Source organism: Thamnophis sirtalis, unplaced genomic scaffold (genome assembly GCF_051295495.1).
Source record: "Thamnophis sirtalis isolate CommonGarterSnake01/CBP01778 unplaced genomic scaffold, rThaSir2_p1.2 scaffold_10, whole genome shotgun sequence".
Classification (NCBI taxonomy): Eukaryota; Metazoa; Chordata; class Lepidosauria; order Squamata; family Natricidae; genus Thamnophis; species Thamnophis sirtalis.
The window spans coordinates 24,480,129-24,502,865 of record NW_028261390.1 but is presented as its reverse complement, the minus strand read 5'-3'; the positions used below and the strand labels follow the sequence as shown (position 1 = coordinate 24,502,865).

General features: G+C 34.3%; 1 protein-coding gene across 33 annotated transcripts in view; it reads right to left on the bottom strand.

The window, feature by feature from the left end:
• The window catches only part of ANK2 (ankyrin 2), a 297,111-nt gene that overhangs the window by 42,180 nt on the left and 232,194 nt on the right, over positions 1 to 22,737 (bottom strand). For 21 of the 33 annotated variants that reach the window (XM_087724233.1, XM_087724230.1, XM_087724241.1 and 18 more), the window contains 9 exons: positions 19,875 to 20,019; positions 16,356 to 16,458; positions 15,267 to 15,370; positions 12,673 to 12,714; positions 11,044 to 11,079; positions 7,504 to 7,728; positions 5,783 to 5,881; positions 4,197 to 4,351; positions 1,998 to 2,209 (listed from right to left, as the gene is read on the bottom strand). In XM_087724233.1, the coding sequence (XP_087580359.1) occupies positions 1,998 to 2,209; positions 4,197 to 4,351; positions 5,783 to 5,881; positions 7,504 to 7,728; positions 11,044 to 11,079; positions 12,673 to 12,714; positions 15,267 to 15,370; positions 16,356 to 16,458; positions 19,875 to 20,019 (1,121 nt within the window). The remainder of the gene's footprint in view (positions 1 to 1,997; positions 2,210 to 4,196; positions 4,352 to 5,782; positions 5,882 to 7,503; positions 7,729 to 11,043; positions 11,080 to 12,672; positions 12,715 to 15,266; positions 15,371 to 16,355; positions 16,459 to 19,874; positions 20,020 to 22,737) is intronic. The other 12 variants (XM_087724251.1, XM_087724257.1, XM_087724243.1 and 9 more) reach the window with 5 other exon arrangements.

Below are 22,737 nucleotides of genomic sequence, written 5' to 3'. Positions count from 1 at the left end.
CTCTTGATTTGCTGCTAATTGATGTCTTCTGTTGATACTCTCTCCCTTGTTGGCCACGAGGTCATTACTAGGAATTATCATTTACACAAACTCTGAGGTATTATGATTTCACAGAATTCTCAAGAAAATAGAACTATGAAAATTTCTGAAAAATCTTTCAAGTCATTTGAATGATGATGAGATAAATTCACTTCTCCCTAGCCATTAAATAAGTGCAAACTGAATATCTTCATGTTCTTACATTATTTCCTGAACATGATAAAATTATAAGTCATTTTATATTTTGTATATAGAATCCTTCCAGTGAAAAGTTTAATTCTTTTGCATTATTTGTGAATTAAATTAGATTTATGGCATGTTGACAAAACTGGAACAAATGAACCTAAGTTATTGCTCATAATTCAATCCTACCCTCAGGAATCTTAGTAAGTTTAATGAGACTCAACTCATGAAAAGTAGACCAGTTAGTAGCTTAAATGTTTTAAAAAGGAGATACTAAGTTTTTATACATTACTCATGCACAGATACATACATTGTATATATATATCCATTAGTTTTAAACATCTGTTGTAAACTCAAAATAAACACTTTTTTTCTTATACAATAATCTAGATGACTGTTACCAGTTCTTTTTGTTAGATTTTCTCACTGGATCTACGAATTACTAAAAGTTATTACTGAAATTGAACTATGTCAGTGATGGTGAACTATTGGCACGCAGAGTCCTCTCTGCGGGCATGCAAGCCATCGGCCCAGGTCAGCTCCACCGCACATGCGCGCTTGCCTCCCACTGGCCAGCTGATTTTTGGTCTCTTCTGCACATGGGTGAGGGGTGCAGCGCATGTGGGAGGCACTCATACATGTGGGGGGCAGGGGGATCACACGTGCATGTGCAGGGGTGGGGAGAGCATGGGGTGATGGGCACCCCTCCCTGTGGCCTGCTTTTGGTCCCAGGAGGCTGCAGGCAGGCCTGCTAGGTCCAAAACAGAACACAGGCGGTTCGCACATGTATGTGGGGGGGGGACGCAGGAGGCATTGCGTGCACATTGCATTATGTGTATGAACATGCAAGCATGCACAATGTTGCAGAGGTGCACTTTTGGCACTCAATGACAAAAAGGTTAGCCATCACTGACCTATGCTTTAGTATGCTGTTTTGTTTTTGTTCTAAATTCAGTATAACACTAAAGCTCAGAACATATTACAAAAAAGGGCACAAAACCAAAAGGTGACGAGAGAGTTACTAGTTGGTAGCAAATAAATTTTGGGGTGATTAATCTAGATTTTTGCCACTATGATATGGTAGCCGTAAAAAGAATTAGTAGGTAATTAATTGAACAATACATTTTTACAAAAAGCACTTCATAAAAGTTTAATGTTAGTGTGCTATGGGGAGAAAGGAAGTTTCAAAAGAAACACTTTTTCGCAAGGTCCTGAAGACTTGGTTTTGCCAATGGACCTTGGGAACCCAGAGTGGAATGGAGCCCAAGAAGTAGCTTATTTGCTTCCTTGTTGTCGCTGTGAGGTGGGCAGTTATTGCTTTAACTCTTTTTATATTGGGGTTTTTTTGTAAGCCGCCTGCGTACAGTCACTGAAACTTGAGTGGTTGGCCATACAAATTTAATCAATCAATCAAACAAACAAACAAACAAACAAACAAATATGACGAGAACCATTTTAACGTGCCTCTTAAAGAGAACTCTTTATTTAAATAAATGTTTTGAATGCATTATCTGTTTTAGATATAGTTATGGAGAAATGTTATTCAAACTTTTGCTACAAATTTTGAATATATAATTTAGTTAATACTTTACAAATAATAACAGCACCAGTTTCCCCCAGTTGAACTGGAATTCAGGAGACATAAAAGACTGGTCAAAAAGGAAAAAAAATACCATAGAGGAATGATAATGAAATAGAATTACATGAAACTACTCTTATCCTCAACCAAAATATTGCCTTCAAGAATTATAATATTTTTATTTGTTTTCTCATACCTGAAGACCAACACGAATCCTCTTAGTTAATGCTCCCTCTGGAAAGACTGCTTGCACTTGTGGTACTACAGTGCTGCTTAGCACACCACCCTCAGGTCCAATGAGATTACTGTCTTGTTTAATCCGAGATACCACTGCAAAGTACTGTGGGAAGTCTCGGGTGATAATACGGCAAATACGCTTCTTCTCTAGCTCTTCTGGGGTGTCAAGCACTGGGTGAAAAGAGCAAACATTATTTCAATAGTAAACACTGGAATTGTTAAAAGAAACATTTACATACATACCCTTAATGCAAGGGTGGGGAACAATGGTCCTTTTATGACTTTTGGACTTCAAGTCCCAGAATTCCTGAGCCAGCCAAGTCCACATGTTATAATGGGGCCATCATTTCCCACCCCTGTGTTAATATATGGACCTCTTAATGCTTCAAAAATTATTTTAAAATGAGTAAAACCTCCTTCGGGTAACTTAATTTCTGTTCAAGCTTCTATGACACCCTAAAAAAGTTATAGCTGCTTGAAAGTACCTCATTAAAAGTAACACCGTCTTAGAACAGCCATTTTTTTTCTTTTCAGGATCACACAGAAGCTAGACAAATATGTTCATTATAATAAACATCAGATAAATGCTGTATTCTTCTGAGGTCAAACTGCCTCTTCAAGATAATTTTCAAATCTTGCACAGTCCTAATATACATTTACACACCTTTTTGCTAATTTTGCTTCTAGTCCTAAGAGATGGAGCCAGAATAAGTGTCTTAAAATTTGCTCTGAATAGATTCAGGTTTTGAATTTCACAGCAACAGAACAATTCATTAATTGCTGCTTGCACACAGTTACAACTGTTGCATTTACAAGCTGATTATGGATGATATATATAAAAAATTATATTGGGTCTATTATTGGGTCTGTGCGGATGCATACCAAGCACCACATAATGAGCAGCAAAACCATTTCAAACTAACAACAAAAATTAGTCAAGTTGCAATGACACAACCTTCAAACAACTCTACCAGGATTATTAAGAATATTCATCGACATATTGCCCTTTGGAGAGGAATCCCCTCCCTGAGGCAGGAGTTGGTACATTCCAATGACTCTCTGCCTAACTGGCTTGCTCTGATTGATGAAGCTGCTTGGATGGCAGCAAAGCGTCTCAAACTAACAAGAAGAATTAATCCAGTTGAATGACTCAACCTTCAAATAATTCTACCTGGATTACTGATAATCTTTATCGATACTACGTAATATGTTTAGAGGAGCTTGGTATAGTATACAATGTGAATTTCATCACAGATTTCATGTTTGCTTTCTTACATTGTTTTAACTAGTGCAAATTTTATCAAAATAGTTTTATATAAAATACTAGTTTAAATATGTTAACTAAACTATCCATAGTGCACAATCTCTGTTACTCCTAAATTCCAGTTTATAATGGATAAACGTTCCAAGTTCCATGCTCCATTTACAGACAATTAGACTTCAGCACTTTGCATATGGCTGACTTCATAAAGCAAACAGGAACAGATCTTGTGAGTACTAAAATTGGAGACTACTAGGGTATCCCTAGACTAGGAAATCAAAATCGTCCCAAGAAGTAAGATTATGTAGTGTAGAAAACTACATTTATATGCATTTACAAGTCACTAGACAACCTGTGCCCCATTGGGTCATTGCTTCAGAGATATTTCCTCTTCAGATTCTCAATGCACTCAACAATGGCAGAACTTCTAAGGTATTTGAAAAATTCTTGAAAATTTAGTAAGATATTCAGAGGTGTACCTTCCGATGTTGAACATAAATGCTTTATATGATTTTTATTTATAAAATTTGCCAAATTTCAATTTCACTGGAGTCCTGAATCCCAGAATTTGGATTCATTCTTTAAGTTAGCTCATTAGAGACAATTCGTTTGAAAAAGTTTTGCTCCATGATGCTCCGTTTCATCCAATTAAAAGTAAAAGACACGAGAGTTTTAGTAGATAAGAACTTCATTATTAGAATTAGTTTTATATCGCATCTTGCTCTCTTTCTGAAAATCTGTTAACTTTCTATTATATAATTATTCTCATTATTTTAAGTGTATAAGTAATTTACAGTAACTATATGGCAAATTAGAATTGTTATTCCTTCCAGCTGGGATTGCTACTTTGATATCTTTTTACTGTAGCTTTAAGATCTTGTTTATAAAGACATGTACCTTCATCCATTCCATTTAGTATTTCATTCAACTCATCTTCCGTAAATTCACAGAAATGCTCTTTCCAGTTGTCCCCATTCTCACTGCGCAAAATCACCAGCTCTCTTTCTTTACCACGTAATGCCGCAAAGTGAGGGATTTCAACAATCACAGGCCTATTACAGCAACACATCACGTTAAAAGATTGTGACAATAGAGAAACAAACAGATAAGTTTTGTTTAAAGCCTGTAACAAAAAGACCTGGAACTCTGCCAGCTTCGTTATTTCTTGCTAGGATTGGGGGGGGGGGGAAGCATACTACAGTAATAATATCTTCATACTGTAGCTAAAGATTATGATCAGTGAGTGTCTAATTTTATTCTATATAAATAGGACCTTGCCAAAGACACAGATATGAATATATTTTTTGTTTTTAAACACTGATAAAATCCATGGAATTGAAAGTTATTTTGAAGTATAGAATTGTATAGAGGAATTCTTATAAAGATTGTACTGTGTGTGTAAATGTTAAAGAAAAAGTATGTTTTATAATACAGGTAGTCCTCAACTTATGACCAAAATTGAGCTCAAAATTTCTGTTGTTAAAGCAAAACAATTGTTAAGTGAATTTTGCTCCATTTTATAGCCTTTCTTGTCACAGTTATTAAATTAGTAACAGGGTTGTTAAAAGTATCTGGCTTCCCCATTGACTTTACTTGTCAGAAGGTCGCAAAGGATAATCACACGACCCCCCAGGACACAGCAACCATCATAAATATGAGCTAGTTGCCAAGCATCTAAATTTTGATTATGTGACCTTGGGGATGCTGTAACTGTCATAAGTGTGACAATTTTTTTTCTTCAAATGGTCACTATACAAATGGATGTAAGACGAGGACTACCTTTAGAAGATTAAAAAAAAACCACTTTAAGTAACAAGATATTTTTGTGCTTCATTTACACTATTTTAATCGGCTCTTTAGTTTAACTGACATTTTCAAAACTTTTTTTAATATGGTGAATATATTGAAATAATTCATTTCAGATTATTTTATAAATGCAAAGATTTAATCATGTTTATCTCTAATTCACTGTCTTAAAACATGCTTTCTACTTTTGTAAACTCTGTAAATACATCTTTATATTAATAATTTCACAAGAAGAACTGAATTGTGTACAGCCGTACTTATTGATCATGCTAAATGTTATGTTATATCCAGTATATCAGATATGTATCATACTGGGGACTATGGTAGCAAAATAATAATAGTAATAATCCAACATATTCCTTTGCTTTCAGTCCAGGTTGCTTTGCTACAGACATCAAGCACATAACAGCAGAAGTGACTGGTACATTCTATAACTAATATTTTCTCATGCTAAATCAAAGGTGAGGTCAAGGAACTTTAAGAAAAAGTAGAAACATATCACCAAAACAACAACCACATATCACAAGGGCTAGAAATGATCCACTAAAGGTTAGGAATACATACTATAAAATCATAGAAAGGACAATGTCATGGGCACAATGACATAAAAAATAATATTGCAGAAGGAGAAGAATGGGAAGGCCGGCATCCATCAATTTGTTTTAAATCTCTCCTACCCAAGAAATTTGGTCCCTGGAGGCCCCAGCTGTAGGATTCGGCTGACCAAACTTTCTCCCTCATTAAGTGGGGGAGGAGCCGTAGGCAGGTGAAGTTTACTGAGTACATCCAAAGCAGCAGTGAAAGAAAGAAATAAAAAAAATACCTTTATGTACTATTTTTTTTTTAACCGAACCCCAGTGCCACTGTCTGCTCAGAGTGGAATTAGGCTTACACTGAACAGGTTTCTGCCTTTTGTTTGTTTGTTTGCTTGCTTGCTTGAAAATGACCTTCATATCACAGCAATTTACGAAATAAGTCTCCCATAATAGAGAATCTTATAGTTTATTAAGAGGTCCAATGATACATTAGCATCACTTCTTGAAATTAATGGGAACCACTCAGAACTGATGAAAAAATGCATGACAATATGGCAACAAGATTTGGTTTGGCTAGAAGTGTTCAGTGTCTCTGATTTCACTGCCAGGTCACCACCCAGGAAAATGCTATGGTATAAGATGTGGCCTTTAGGAAATTATATGAAAACTTTTCAACATGTACCAGTTTTCATAGGCAATCCTCACAAGGCTGAGAAAATAAAATAAATTTGGTCATTTTTATACTGGAATTAAGATAAGAAACTAAAATACATGGTGTGCATAGGCACTTGATTTGGATCTGGTGCATTTTTTATTTAAACCCATATGTAGTTTTGAATACAGCTTCATTGAAGTTCTAGTAGCAAACCTTCACTACAAATTTGCCCTTATTTATTTATTATATTTAGGGATATTCTCATTTTCTTGCTAAAATACAGCAATAACAAAATAATAAGATGATAGGAGATTGATGCTTTGCCTAGCTTCCCAGATTCCCAGATTCCCTCTAAAAACCCAAACTTCTAAAACAAGATATCATTAGAAAACAACTCAGACTTAAAAACTTGGTTAATGGCCTTAGGTATGTCTAATTTGCTTCATAACAGAATTATGCTGTTCCTTTTACGACTTCATTACTTTGGTTTCCAGCAGAAGCCATTCATTCATTCTAAGCAGAGGGGGTTTTCTTTGATCATCCACTTTTGGATGCCATCACTGATAAGGGAAAATGTCGGTAAAATAAAAAGTATTGGAAAATGATAGTTTCAGCAAAACCAAAAAAAAACCAAAAAAAAAAACAGAAGGAAAACAAAAAGAAAAATTGCTGAAACATTTGCAGCAAGTTTGATCTTTCTGTGAGGCCTTGCAATATAAGGATAAATTGCAGTCAGAGAAGTTGTTCTATTGCTTAGCCCCAGAAAAATCACCGGTTTCTGCTTCCCGGGAGGTCTCAATTACTGAGAAAATACCTACTGAGAGAACACAAGTTCCTTGTAAAGGGAGGATTAGCTTGTGTTGCATTTTTCAACAGGTATTACATATGTATCGACAACATTTCTGCTGCTATTTTTATTTAACCTTTAAAGAGAATAGGTAATTAATTGATGGTATATTATTAAAAAATGGGTTTTCTTTTACAGCTCAGCATGGCTTACACCAGTTGATTTCAGGAAGCACAGTAAACCTGATTTGTTGCTTTAAATTAAAAGGTAGACAACCTGATTAGAATTATCAGAGCCTTTATTTGCACTACAAATCTTTTCACTTCTACTGTTAAATGCCAAGCCACCCCACACTGGCTCAAGTGAAATTATTATGTTCTTGTTAATTAGTATTTGGGATTATTAAAAGAAAATCCTTACCCAAGAAATTGAGCACCAGAAGGCCCAACCTCGATAAGGCGACTGGCAAGACCATCTCCTTCCACCATCGGAGGCATTGTGGCGAGTCTATGGCGTTTGACCAACCGGCAAGTAACTCGAGTTGGAGCAGTGCATTTCCGAGGTGGAATAATGATTCGAAGCCCATTGTGTCTGCAACCCCGCATAGCACCACCTCGAGCATCAACCATAAAACTGACCAGAAAACTGAAAATTGGGAAGAAAAATTAGGCATGAAAATAAGTTATAATGCATGTTACAAAAATATTTCAGAAGCAACAAATTTTAAATATGTGTACTAACCATTCTTAATGATCAAAATTAATATGTATATTATGTATTTATGTACTTATGGTTAAGCTATAGTTAGAGTTTTTAATTAATTGCATAGATAAAAAAATCAGAAATATTTTTACTACTTTTAGGGAGTCAAACCAATTAGCATAGTACTAACAAAAACTCAGTTGATTAATTTGTACAAGTTGTCCTGGATACTACACAGAGTGCTGCAGTAACATCCAGCTCTAAATGTATTAGTATGCTAATAAGGTTGATTAGAAAATTGTGGATAATATCAGAATACAACAAAATTATTAACAAAAAAGAAAATATGGAAAATGGGAAGAAGTTTGTAAATATTGTATCCTAGCAAAGACTAAAATTTCTAGGATGTTATAAGATGTTGGCATTCCTACTCATATAAGGCACCTGATGCACAATATTATTTGTCATCTGATGTTTAAATGTAATAAGAATAACACATGAATTTGACAACTAGCAAAATATAATGTAAAATGTATGGCAAAGTAGCTATGTTTATATATTTATCCCTTAAGATAAAACTAATAGGCAATATAAATATTTTGTATGAAAAACAAATACTGAATTTATTTCTTTTAAAGCATCTACAAAGTTTTGAATTTTTCCCAAGTCAATATCACATGCAAAATATAAATAAGCAAATCAATGTGGATGAAGATGAAGAACCATGATCTGCCATCTTGAAACATGCCATGCAACCTAAAGTCTTTCCTGTCCCTCATCTGTGCCTTTACCCCAAAGCGTTGATGTTCCTCAATAACAGTAAAAAACCACAACACATTAGCAGTTACAATACTCCATGTTTACAGCTACAATGTCAATCACACTTTCTAATTTATGGTTATCAAATATACAAGAGTTAGTCTGCCCAAAGGAAAGTGGGGAGTTTGAGATCTTACCAAATGCAATTGGGGATCCAGGAAGGACATTTTATTTCAAGGTTTAAAGAGAAATGGACTGTAGACAAACAGTTGGTAGTTTTGTAGTATAAAATTGCACAGAGAACAAGCAACACAAAGTTATGGAGGAATGCATGCAGGGTGGTTTCAACAAGGAAATAATATGTTAGCTAAACTTTAATTTTCTTTTTCTTTTATTGCTTACAGGTTTTGAATTGTGTTTTGGACTTTGGGGGACTGGGAAGTAAGTCTCATTTTGATTAATGAAACTTAATTCCTAATAAATTTACCTGCAATTTCCATGTTTATTTTAAAATGTGTATCTCTTATTTTTTCTTAACAGTCAAAGGTATATAACTGTATGCGCTAGGCCTGTATCAAAATTGCATATAGTCAAATCCTTGATTTAGTGATTCTTAAACCTTAATTCTTAAAATAAATATGCACTTGTCCCAAATATTTACCATTCTCTTTTATACTCCACTGATCCCCCAGAAAATAAAACTATGTTCAAAGATTCCAAAATTTTGTTAAATCTCAAAATCTCCCAAGATTCCCTCTTGAAAACACCAAATCTTATACAAATCTACTAAAATCTGACAGACATTTTAGTGCATTTCATATTATTTAGGTAATTGCAGAATATTTTATAATATCCAAAGTCTGTAAAAGACTAGCCATAAAAAAATCAACTCAATATCTATTGGAAGAAGACTCTGTGTCTGTCCCTGTGTTTTGTTTTTTAGCAGAACGTTTTCTTGCCATGAGACAAAAAGGCCTTTTTCATGCTATACAAATATATTATTAAAATCCAGCAGGATGCTTCAGAATCAAAGGGAAAACATCCCTCCCCCCATTTCTGTAGCAAGTATTCAAACACCCTTAAACACTATACTCTTAGATCAAGAGAAATGCTTAAATTTCACATTTCTGGCTCATAGATATAAGAGGCAATTTCCTTGGATGTACATCTTTTCATTTGTCTTCTTAATTCATTTAAGTTGCTCATATTAAAGGAAGCAATGATAAAACTATTCTAAGCCGAATAATTCTGATAAAAACATACACTTTACATAAATGGCACACTTTTGGATAAAGCAGAAAAGATGTATCACATTATATACCCCAAAGTGTACAATTAAACATTTAATTTAAATTATGATACTACATTTCCCCCACAAAATAACTTTCTGGGAGGACTATCAGAAGGAAGAATAAAACTCTGCATAGTTCAGCTTAGAAAAGATATTTGAAAAGAATGGGACATATGGAAAATATTAAAAAAAGATTTATATTAATAAAGATAAACTAGGCACTTTAGATGTCTAAATATGATTTTCATGAGAAGGTAACCATAGCCATTTAACCGTGGATGTGTATTTTTATTGGGGGAGATGGGAATAAAACACTTTATGCATAATCAGCTCAGGTACAATAATTAGTCAGACAAATAGACATGCTCATCACCATAAAGATGGAAAGGACAATCCTTTTTGGAATATTTCCACAATATCAAAATTGTATTATATTGACTATGTCAGGCAGGGAAAAAAAAGGAAGGAGCAGCAACCAGTTAGTCAAGAGTGTGAAATAAAGAGAGTTTGAGTAATGGCTTCAGCATTTCTCAATAATAATTATAATACTATCAAACAGGATATTCTACATTTAAAGACATATCATATGAAAAGATCACTAAAGTGCCCAATTAAAACCTAATGAGAGCAGTTTAAAAAATGGAATATAATTCAAATTATTTATTAATAGTAAAGCTGGATTTCCAGCTTATAAAATATGTGTTCTTACGTATGGTCTTATTAACCTTATTAGATATGGGCATATGCATTTTAGAGCTTTTGGAAAAGCTAAAGAAGGGCTGATAGTATGTAATCCACACACTTGAAAACCACTTCTTTTTATTGATTGAATATTTAACTGAAAGTCTAATTTTGTTCCTTTAGAAATGTTTCAGAACAAATATATTTTAGAAACAAAGTCAATTACTTTAAATCGCCAAATTCCAGTAGCCACAATTCTTGTGCAGTCGAGACGTAACAACTGAAAAGTGTGCATTTTGATCCTTTGGAAGGCTCCCTACATGAATATTAGCCAATAATTGCATTGCAATTCTATGAAACAAAATCTTAGATCAAATGGCAAATATAAGAGGATCAATCTCCTACACTAAATAATGAATGAGATCAAGGAAGTAGTAGAGCATCTTAAAGTGAATAAATTAAATGGATGGTAGAAGAAAGAAGGGAAAAGGAAGTTAGCATTAACATGAAATTATATAGAAGTTCACCTGCTGTTTTCATGGTCAAAATATGGAGAGGAGTGGCTGCAACAGAAGAGATAATTTAGCAAAATAAAACAAAAAAATGAATGAATGAATGAATGAATGAACAAATGAAATAAAATCAGTCAGAAAAGGTATCTATCTACAAATGGAGAAGATGAAAACATTAAACATACAGTATGAAGGGCATATGCAGTAGCTAAGATGGAAGATACATTCCTTTGTAACCTCTTTTAAATGGCAGCCTTGCCCCGAAAATCATTTAAAAGCACTTGCATGTGTGAAACATTTCCTATGTATGTTCTAGGAAGTCAACAGATGTCAAGAGTCTACTTGCTAGCCATAGAGGTAATCCTTGACTTACAAAAGTTCATTTAGTGACCGTTCAAAGTTACAACAGCCCTGAAAAAAGTGCCTTATGACCATTTTTCACATTTACAATGGTAGCACCATCTCCGTGGTCACGTCATCAAAATTCAGATTCTTGGCCATTGACTCATACTTATGACAGTTGCAGTGTCCCGGGATCATGTGATCCCCTTTTGCAATCTTCTGACGAGCAAAGTCAATGGGGAGGCCAGATTCATTTAATAACCGTGTTACTAACTTAACGTCTGCAGTGATTCACTTAACAACAGTGGCAAGCAAGGTTGTAAAATGCCTCACTTAGCAACAGAAATTTTGGGCTCAATTGTCATAAGTCCAGGATTACCTGTATTTATTGTGGGCATGTTTCAGTCCATTTTGCTGGCATGCATGCATGCACGTATTTATGTAGGTATATATATAGTTACAGATATTTTATGATATCACCATTATAAAGCTGAACAATAATCATTTGTGTCCATATGATAATTCAACAATGTTTTAATTAAGCATGATGTGTCTTGCTAAATTGTTCTGTATTTTTATAAAAAACAAATTATGAAAAAAGAACAAAGCACAACTTTGCAGCAACAAATTGCAAAGACCTTAACACTGGCTGCATAGATAACTTATAACACAATTCTGTGTCTGCTAAAAAGTTCAATTAAGTTCAATTAATCAATCAATCAATCAATCAATCAATTAAGTTCAGTTAAAGCTACCATTAGGTAACTATATGTGCTTGCATCTTCTTGACTTAGTGGATATTAGTGGAAGTAGATTTAGAAAAATTACCTTCAATCTTATATCCCTTTTTAAATATTAATTTCCTCCCCACAAAAATCTGCTCACTAGTATTATTTAGTTTCACATATCAGTTGCTTTTCAGGTTATGATAATCTGAAAATATTTTGCATTTAGTTTTCTAAGTGTTTTTTTCTCCATAAATTTTTAGCTCAAATGCTGTCATTTTCATTCTAGTTTATTGCTACATATGATTTTCCTCTTTATAGAAAAGAGGAACAAAATTTTCATTTCTTTCTTCCATGGTGCTGATCTAAAATTAATAAATATGTCATATATACTTTGTTCACTTATGTGACAAGACTAACTTTAAAAAAAATTCAGAAACTTTATAAATATGTTACCATTTTGTAAATTTGTTTGATTTAGTATTTTTACAAAGTTTGCTTTCTAGCTGGTAGGTCCTGTTTCTTATCAATCTTTGTGAAGATACTATATTAGGTGAAAGCAAGAAATATAATTTACCTTGTTAGCAATGATCCAATATCCTTTTTGGAAGACAGGCAGCTAAGAATAACAACTCTAATTATTTGTCAATTTTAAGTACTGGTCCCTCCATATACCTCCCACCAAAAAAAGAAGGAAGGAAGGAAGGAAGGAAGGAAGGAAGGAAGGAAGGAAGGAAGGAAGGAAGGAAGGAAGGAAGGAAGGAAGGAAGGAAGAAACAACTAATCAAAATTAGAAAATTCTCTAAGAAAGTAATTTGTGGGCTAATTTTTCTACAACTAAATATATTCATAAAAAGTATACACTATATGAAATGCACTATTATAATAACTGCTATAAGTCTGTATGTATACGTTGCCTATTTGTTACGAAACAATGAATTAGGATCTCTCAGCTCAGAAACCTCTTGCAAGAAAGAACTGACCAGGAATATTTCTATAATAGAGGCTGTGCATATATTTTCATGTATATGGACAGATTGTATGGACAAAGCCAATGCATAAACAACTTGTTATAAACTATACATTACAATTCCAAAAAATGGAACACAATGCTGTAGAAGCCACTCCAGTCTATCTATAATATACTAATTGTATACATTTTAATGATGAACTTTAATATATGTGAATATAAGATTTCTTTGATTCAGTATTTTTTCTAAATATAAAGTATACTATATGAATGCTTAGATTATTATGAAATTATAGAAAATGTTCTTCTCCCATAGAAGTAGCTAACTTAAGACAGCATTGGATTTTTAATTGAATTTATATCCATATTTCCTATTCCATATCATTTAAAATATTTTCTATACATCTTTTCCATTATGTTAACTGTAAATATGCATAGAAAAGACTTGCTAGTAGAAAGGCTGGCTACTGCCATGCAGTTCTAAGAGAAAACTTGCAGCTGTTAGCCAAGAAACTGTTCACATTCAGTATAATATGTCAGTAATGCTTTTGCCCCTAAGCTTTGCTGTCAGCCATTTCAAAGCAGCCATTTGTCTAAACTGATTATATGACACATATATGCAGCTTTTAGCAAAATATGCAAGACATCAACCTGGAATTGGTAATCCAAGGAATGTGAATGATTCCCCCCCCCTCCAAGTTTTCTTACAAGTTTGTTTAAAAGGCCATGGGGATACTTGCTTATTACAATCCCCCATCTCCAATATTTGGGGAAAATTATCATTAAATTAAATGTTTTATCACACACTATTCATGAAAATGTTTTTTTTTTAATTTTAGAAAAACCTTAGCTTCAAATATATCTTTTAACTTTTTTTGTGTTTAAATCTCATTCCAAAAGTTGGCATAGTGATATTTATACTAAAACCAAAAAGAACGGATTTCATTTTTATTTTATTAGAGAGCAGTTTCATCTCCACACAGATATAGATTATAAAGTTACTTTATCAGCTGAAGTGAAAAAAAAGTTGGTTTCAAGAACTTTTAATAGCTGCTGAATTAGAACCATACATTTTTAACCTTATCCTTTTTGTTCCTATTCACCTTGCTTCACCTTATCATGAGACCTGCCCAGGTCTACACAATGCTACTATGCACAATAGGGGTCCTATGGATGAAGTTAATTGGTATAAATTTCCTGTCAAATAATAGCTTATATCGGAAATGTTGATCACATGTAGGATGCTTCTAGATAGTCAGAGGATGGAACCTGTGCCATACAAGTCCACTGAGTTTAGTTCACTGGGTTTTTTTTTTTTGCATGAAGATGTCTTAAAGCAGGGGTTTCCAACCTTTCCAGCTTTGCGGCTGGAGAGTTGCGGAGAGGGAATGGTTCCGTGGAAACACCGGGCCTGCACGCTCATGCGTGCAGCTCCATTTGAGCAAGAGGTGGGTTAGCATGCCCCCTGCTCACACAAATGGCACTTCATGTGTGACCACAACTGCCTGCTGCTTGTGCAAATGGATCTTTCCATATGACTACAAGCAGCCACCACTTGCACAAATGGAGCTGCATGGGTTTGCACACCACTTGCACAGCCCAGTTCCAAACAGGCTGAAGCCAGTGCCAGACAGCAGCCTGGGGTTTGAGAACACCTGTCTTAAAAGAATTTTCTCGTGGTACTTTCTGTATTGAAATTTAAATTTAAAAATTGATCTGATCAAACCTGGTAGAATAATTAATACTACATCCACAAGTATTATAGCAAAAGAGCCAGAAACTAGATACCATTTATTAGCTAGCATAAAACTGTACCATTCCTATAGACAATTTAACTCCAAATATTTTTATTATCTAATATTCTATAAGTTGTGAAATAAAAACCTGCCACAATAAAGATACCATGTCATTTCAGAAATTAATAAAAATAGAAGTTTGATGTCTGCCTTATTGTATGTTCAAATTATTGATTTAAATCAATTTCAAATAGGTTTAAATGGGATGACCAAAAGAAATAATGTTTTGTAACCATAAAGTCATTACGATAAACAAAAAAGGCTTTTCAACATTTTTAAGGAAGATATCATGACAAATATGATTGAAATTCAAAGTATGGTTGAAGATTAAGATTATTATTTTTCATTAATGAAATAAATTAATAAAAAATACATCCAAAGAAAAAAATAGTATAGATTACTTACCCAGAATGAATAGGGCTAGCAGAAAGAGTTATGTTGTCCAGATTATCAGGACTCCAACTTAAACGATATGAATTTCTTTCACCTTCTTTAGTTAATGCAGCTATCTGGAAGAGCAGAGAAATATGTTTTCTTTTTTTTCTTTGCAATGTCTCTAATGAACCCATTTAAATGTTTCTACATTTGGATAAAATATAGATTATTTTAAATTAATTTTACAATGAGATGGGGTACTAGGAAAAAAAATAATTGTATTGAGTGATTACAATTATCTTAGAGTTGTAACACAATACCCTTCATGACTACTTAGAAGGAACCAAATGCATCTTATTCCTAGATAAATGTATACAAGACTCAAGCCTTAAACCTTCAGAAAAGTCCACTTCTAGACTGTATCAATTTTACTGTATCAATTGATCGTTTTAGAAGTATCAATTTTAATGTAAATTTGTTTTTTTAATATTCTATTATTTCCTATCTAATCTTATTCTAATACTCCTTTTCAAGTCCCTTTCTGCACAAGGATTATTTTATATATAATAATAAATAATAAAATTATTTTGCAGATTATATATATATATATAATATATAAAGTCACAACCCCTGGTATGCCCAAATATGGGAGGAAGGTCACACTTCCATTCTCTGTCCTTCGGCTCGTCACAAGAGACCATCCAGACAGAAACCCAGTATTTTTACTGTTGTCTTTTTTGTTACATTTGTTATATTTATGCTGATAAATAAATAAAGGGAGACTAGTATAGATCTATTTCGATTCCCAGCAAGGGTATGGCTAGCTGATGAGAGCTAAATAGCTTAAAATAGATCTATACTAGTCTCCCTTTGAAATAGATCTATACTAGTCTCCCTTTATTTATTTATCAGCATAAATATAACAATATATATATATATATATATATATATATATATATATATATATATATATATATATATATATATATATATATATATATATATACATACATACATACATACATACATACATACATACATACATACATACATACATATATATATATATATATATATATATATATATATATATATGCAAAATAACCTGGGACATCTTACCTGGTGACTTGGGATAATGATGGTGTCATCGATCATAGTGCTGTCCCTCAAGTACGAAGTATGGCTCAGTGTACGGGACCTGTCTGAACTGAAGGATCGCAGGCTGGTAGATTGGTATTTGGGCAACATTTTCAGCAGTTGTGATGGAGTGGTGTAGATAGGATTATGAGCAAAAGCACAGGGGTGAAAAAAGCATGCTATTAGCAAATAGTGTAACTTCCAGGGGAAATTATTTTAATATACCCTCCATTATTCCTTGGAGTTTGTTATGCTTCTGGGTTTTCTGTTCCAATGCAAATGATCAGAACCACAACATGCTCAATATTCTGTTTACGAACACATCATGCATGATGTGTAACTAATCAGTCCTACATGTTCTTTTTTTCTCTGATAGAAAAATCCATTATTTTTCTTTCAATACATGAAGAAACACAGAAAGAGTCCCCTGGAAGGTACATAGATAATAGCCAGCCAACTGCTGTTACGACAGTGCAAGATTCTTCTTTTATCTGCCAACAACATTTAAAAGTTTGCAACTACAACCACTGCTTACCTCTCTCACACACAGACAAAACTATAGAAAACCATTTGCTGAAGCAATGAGAGAATGCAAAGCAAAACAAAAATGACTTACACACAACTAAAGTCTGAGACAAATTTCCCTAGGTTTTGTCAAATCAAACTACAAATATTTTATGGTAATCCCTCTATGATGTCCACATAATCATAGAATATATACGGTATTTCAGATGTTGATTTTGACATTTCTGACGGAGTAATTGCCAGATGATAACTCTCATTTTTCTAATTGCCTGAAATCATTGCAAACTTAAAGTTTCAAATATTGATAAGCATTAAAATATTACCTAAGCAACACAATTTACTACTTCCTCATGCTGAACTATACAGATTCTTTAGGCCTACATGCAAAGCCAAATCTCGCATAAATTGTAGAAAATACGTATAATGCTTCTATTTTAATATTTCTTATACTGCATCGGTTGGCCAACTCTGTAGCCAGTAATATGTATGACCATCCTTCTAATTTTGATTAAACAAAACTAGACAGAACTATATTTTAATAAGTGAATAGATTTCAGAGATAATAGAACACAATTCATGTTCATGGAACCGAGTTTTGTTTTTTCCTTCCTCATCTCTCACTCCAGCATATTGGACAGCATTTGGGAAACTGTTGCTAACATAAATTTCCCCCTTATGTAATAAAATCAGCTAAATAAGTTTAGAATGGCAAGTTTGGTAACAATCTGATTAGAGCCAATGCAAAGTGTAATTATTCTCTTGAATTCATAATTTTTTCTCTGAAATATTATTTTGTAACAAAAGGATCTTAAGCAGCAGTAATAGTGTGACTTATTACATCATCATGGCAGAAATCGTAGGGAGAAAAGATTATTTTTTTCTGTCCCATGCTATGATCCTAATACAGTTAAAAGAGTCCCCATGACTTTCTGCTGATCTTTAAAATGAAAGATATGAACCATATCTGATCATTGTTTCTAAATGTATAAAACTTTGATGGGCAGTTAAATGGCCTGTAATAATATTTACCCTTTAAATAAGCAAATTCTGGCCCATTTTTATATTTCTCTAAATTCTAGAAGCAGTGACATAAATGGTTGGCAAAGGACTTGATAGCCCAAATCCATTACTTCTCTGTTAATGATGTGTTCCAATAAGTAACAAACATCTACACATAAGGACTTTATAAAACTAAAATTATGAGTTTTAGGGGACAACATTTGACTAATTCTAGTGGTAGTAAAACAAAGCCCATAGTATTTGTTTGATACATATTATAATATGGGGAATGTAATTAAACACACAGGATTCTTAGAATAAAATAGGGATTTTGAACCACAAAGATAGTAGAAACTTGTGATGAATTTGAAGGGAAAAAAAGAAAGTGCTATCTTCTTTAGATACAAAATTAAGAATGCATTATTGTCATACTTAAGGTAAATTTAATCTAACAGAAAAACCTTCATTCTATTATTTTGTCTGTTTCAAAACTCACTAATATTTTATCAATTTCTTTCTTCTTTACAAACCATGGATTTTCCAGCTTTGAGGCAGAACAAAATAAGAGCATAATTTACTCCTGCACTGAGGCAAGGACTTTTTTTTCTGCAGTCATCAATGTTTTCCCAAAGAACACATTCCTATTCCTCCGTACACAGAGAAAAACATACTTTCTCTTTATTCTATTATTTTCTTAACTATTTTTGATACACTTCATTTAGCTAAGAAAAGTAAAAAATAACTATATTGGAACAGAAAATGGCCAGAAAGAGTAGTACCATAGTATAGTACCCATCACTTCCCCCTGTAAGAAGTAATTTAGCTAGTAATAATAAGCATTCACATTGTGGCATTTTCTAAAGCTGATTTTTAATTAGCGCTTTTCTAGATGTCATTATGGAATGTGATAAAACTTTGGTTGAGCTAATTGCTAACTGTAATCAAAACAGATTTTAGTTGTCCTGTAAACTTCACAAATTCTAAAAAGCTTTTCCTTGGCAAGCTTGCAAATGGAATTGGGAGGGGAAAAGATGGGATGCCATAAGGGAGAACAGAAAGCATTGCTTTCAGGCCTCATAATACCTACCTGGGCATAGTACTATTGAAAGCATAAAAAGGAAGGAAAACAGAAAATAAAAAAAAATCACTGAACTCTTTTAAAGGTCCTCTGAGATTCTAATGAATAAAATGAAACAGTTCTTGAAATGTGGTTGTGTAGATGGATGGCAAGTATGAAATGTTCCATAGCAGAAACCAAGTGGCTTTGAGAACAAACTTTGTTTTCTGTAATGATCCAGTTTTAAAGCAAAGTCATTGGTCACGGAGAGGCTACATATCTACTTACTACTAAAACACTTTGGTCTGTAACCTTCAATTGCATGAAACAATGCATTATAGGGCAACAGTTTTTAAATTAATAAACCTCAAATGAGCAACTTGAGCAATTTAAGTCTAAATTCTTAAATTAAGGAATCTACTGACACATAAAGAAGAAACTTGTCTGTTTTTATATTGTGTGATTGCAGAGTTCTGAAATCAACATCCCTATACCACTTTGTTTTAAGAGATCTGTATTTAACTATGTGTTTCTAATGCAAAAGACAAATACATTTCTTGAATTTACAATGCAAGAACTGCATTACACATTGTACTCCTTAGATGTTTCTTTTGTTCTATGGTGGAAAATGCTCTTTTATAACCTAATACCTAAAAAGCAGAGCTCTCAAAAACTTGTAAAAGAACAAATAGAGTTTTCCAATTGTTACAGCTAACATTTTTTCCGGCAGAGTTTATTTTTCTCCTTAATGAAGCATATTTCATTTAAGTAGCTCCTGGATATATTTTTTCCTTGTGCCTTGTAAGAAAAAACAGATCTATTTCATCCCTAATAGTCATCTGCATTTTGAACGGCTGCTCAGAAAAAAGAATACAGATAATTGCAGTAGGAAAACTCCTGTATTGTCCATAAAGTGGTACCTGTCAGAGTGGCCTCCTTCCAGGCTGTATCTCAGGTAGTTCATGCCATCTAAGAACTGAGTACTAGGTAAGGAATCATCACCTAGTTCCTTCAAATCTTCAGGTCTTAGATATTCTCCCCCATCTCCTGTCATTGTGTCATCACCTTCGTTCAATACACAAATTCCCAAAATTAGTCATCAATATAATAATTTTAGCATTTGAATGAGACACATATAAAACAGACATGGTTACTATCACTCTTGAAGCACAGCAAGCACAAATAGTTAATATATCTTAAGGAAACACTAGCCAGTTTCATTAGATTAAATTAATATAAGCTCTCTAAAAATCACATATAATCATTCATCTTGTGCCAGGGTAAATAGTATTAGTAGGACTAATTTCATGAGTTTTACTTCATTTATTCAACTCAGTGGGATTCTGGAAGAATCTCTAAATATTTTCAATATAAAAAAGTGATGTGTCCAGAGATGGGTTCCAGCTGGCACTACTGCCAGTTCGTTCATGTGCATGCTTCACATGGTGACACCAATGGTACTGACTGGGGAACTGGTTTGGAGACGTGGCAGGCCTGAGTCGCTGCCGGTTCCAGCAACCCATGCCACCAAACCACTACAGGTTCGGCTGAACTGCTCCGAACTGGTAGGAACCCACCACTGGATGTGTCTCTATAAATCTATAAATCAAAAATGATATGACAACAATGACTAAAATATGGCATATAGTGTTATAATACCATAATCATTATTGTCATATCATTTTTTGTCTTCCTGGTAGAGCTCTCTTCCTTGGCTCATTCTCTGAAAATCTGTTTTTAAGGAAGACATTGGTTGTCCAGGAAATTGGTTTGGTTTGGTTTATTAGATTTATATGTCACCCTTTTCCCAAGGACTCAGGGCAGCGTACAACATTAAAAGAAACACATAATACGAAAGTTAAAAAAAAATAAATAGAATATCCCAAACAAACCCAATTAGAATTGACAATAACATTTGTAAAAAAAAATCAAATTAAAATTATCAATGATCAATAATTTATTTTGTTTTGTTCAGGCCAGGCTGGCTTGCTGGAAAAGCCAACTTTTTAGGGCACGTTGGAAGGACCAGAGGTCGGGGATTATACGAAGCTCCGTGGGCAGCTCGTTCCAGAGGGAAGGCGCTCCCACAGAGAAGGCTCTCCCCCTGGGGGTCGCTAGCGGACACTGTCTGGCCGACAGCACCCTGAAAAGGCCAACTCTGTGGGATCGCACTGGATGGTGGGAGGCTACTGGTGGCAGTAAGTGGTCTCACAGGTACCCTGGGCCTAAGCCATGGAGTGCTTTAAAGGTCATAATTAGTACCTTGAATCGCACCCGGAAGACAACCGGCAACCAAGGTGGCGCAGTGGTTAAATGCAGCACTGCAGGCTACTGCTAGATCAGCAGTTCAGCGGTTCAAATCTCACCGGCTCAGGGTTGACTCAGCCTTCCATCCTTCCGAGGTGGGTAAAATGAGGACCCAGATTGTTGGGGGCAATATGCTGACTCTCTGTAAACTGCTTAGAGAGGCCTGAAAGGCCTATGAAGCGGTATATAAGTCTACTGCTATTGCTATTGCTATTGCAGTGCAGGCCACCTAAAAGGGGTGTAATATGGGAGCACCTAGGTGCCCCCATGATAACCCACGCAGCCACATTCTGGAGCAGTTGAAGCCTTCTGGGTGCTCTTCAAGCGCAGCCCCATGTAGAGAGCGTTACAGTAGTCCAGGCGAGAAAGGACTAGGGCATGAGTGACTGTGCACAGAGCATCCCGATCCAGGAAGGGGGGCAACTGACGTACCAGGCGAACCTGGTAAAAGGCCCCCCTGGTCACGGCCGTCAGGTGTTCTAAACTAAGCCACGTATCAAGGAGGACGCCCAGATTGTGGGCCCTCTCTGAGGGGGCTAAAATTTCTCCCCCTATCATCAAAGATGGAACAAGATGCACAAATCGGGATGTCGGAAACCACAGCCACTCAGTCTTGGAGGGACTGAGTCTGAGCCTGTTCCTCCCCATCCAGATCCGCACAGCCTCCAGGTTGTTTTATTAGTTACAACCACTAACTGAACTATTTAAGTCTTTTTTTATATTTGTCAATCAATGTTTGTTTTATATTATTTTATGTAAACATTAATATCAATTCTAAGTAGAACTTGAAGGTGAGAAACAACAGTTTCTTATTGATAAGTACGGTATACGGATTTCAAGAATAATGTAGGAATGCAGAATGGGCAGATATGAACATTCTAGGTAAAGAAAATGTATATCAGAAATGTAGACTGATTCTAAGAAAAAATAATTCAGTCTATATATACTGTAAGTCCATATAGATCAGTGTTTGCTTGTTTGTTTATTGATAGGTTGATTTCAATTATGGCTATCCATATCATTGTGAGAACTCTGGGCAGCTAACAGCTAAAAATAGTGTAATAAATGCCACAATAATAAACCCATAATTGGCTTTGTATTATCTGTTTTAATAGTGGTTTTCCAAGCTCACAGGCAACAGTCTTTCCTATGACTTGCTATCTAATTATTTAAATTCAAAGGTCAGATACTGATCCTGAAATTATGAAGAGCACCATGTGTATAACTGCACTGTGGCCTCTCCCATAGAGAAATAGCCTGGGTTCTAGAGATATTTTCGTATATCCTAGCAGTGTAACAGATCCATACTACATGCATTTTCTGGGAAATTAAAATAATCTCACTGACAACTCATTAATATTCCTGGTTTGATGTGATAAGCATGTTATCTTCTTGCCCATCAAATAACTTTTAATTAAGTAGGGCATTATCTTAAAGACAGTGAAGAGATTTCTATATTGGAAACATTACAGAAAG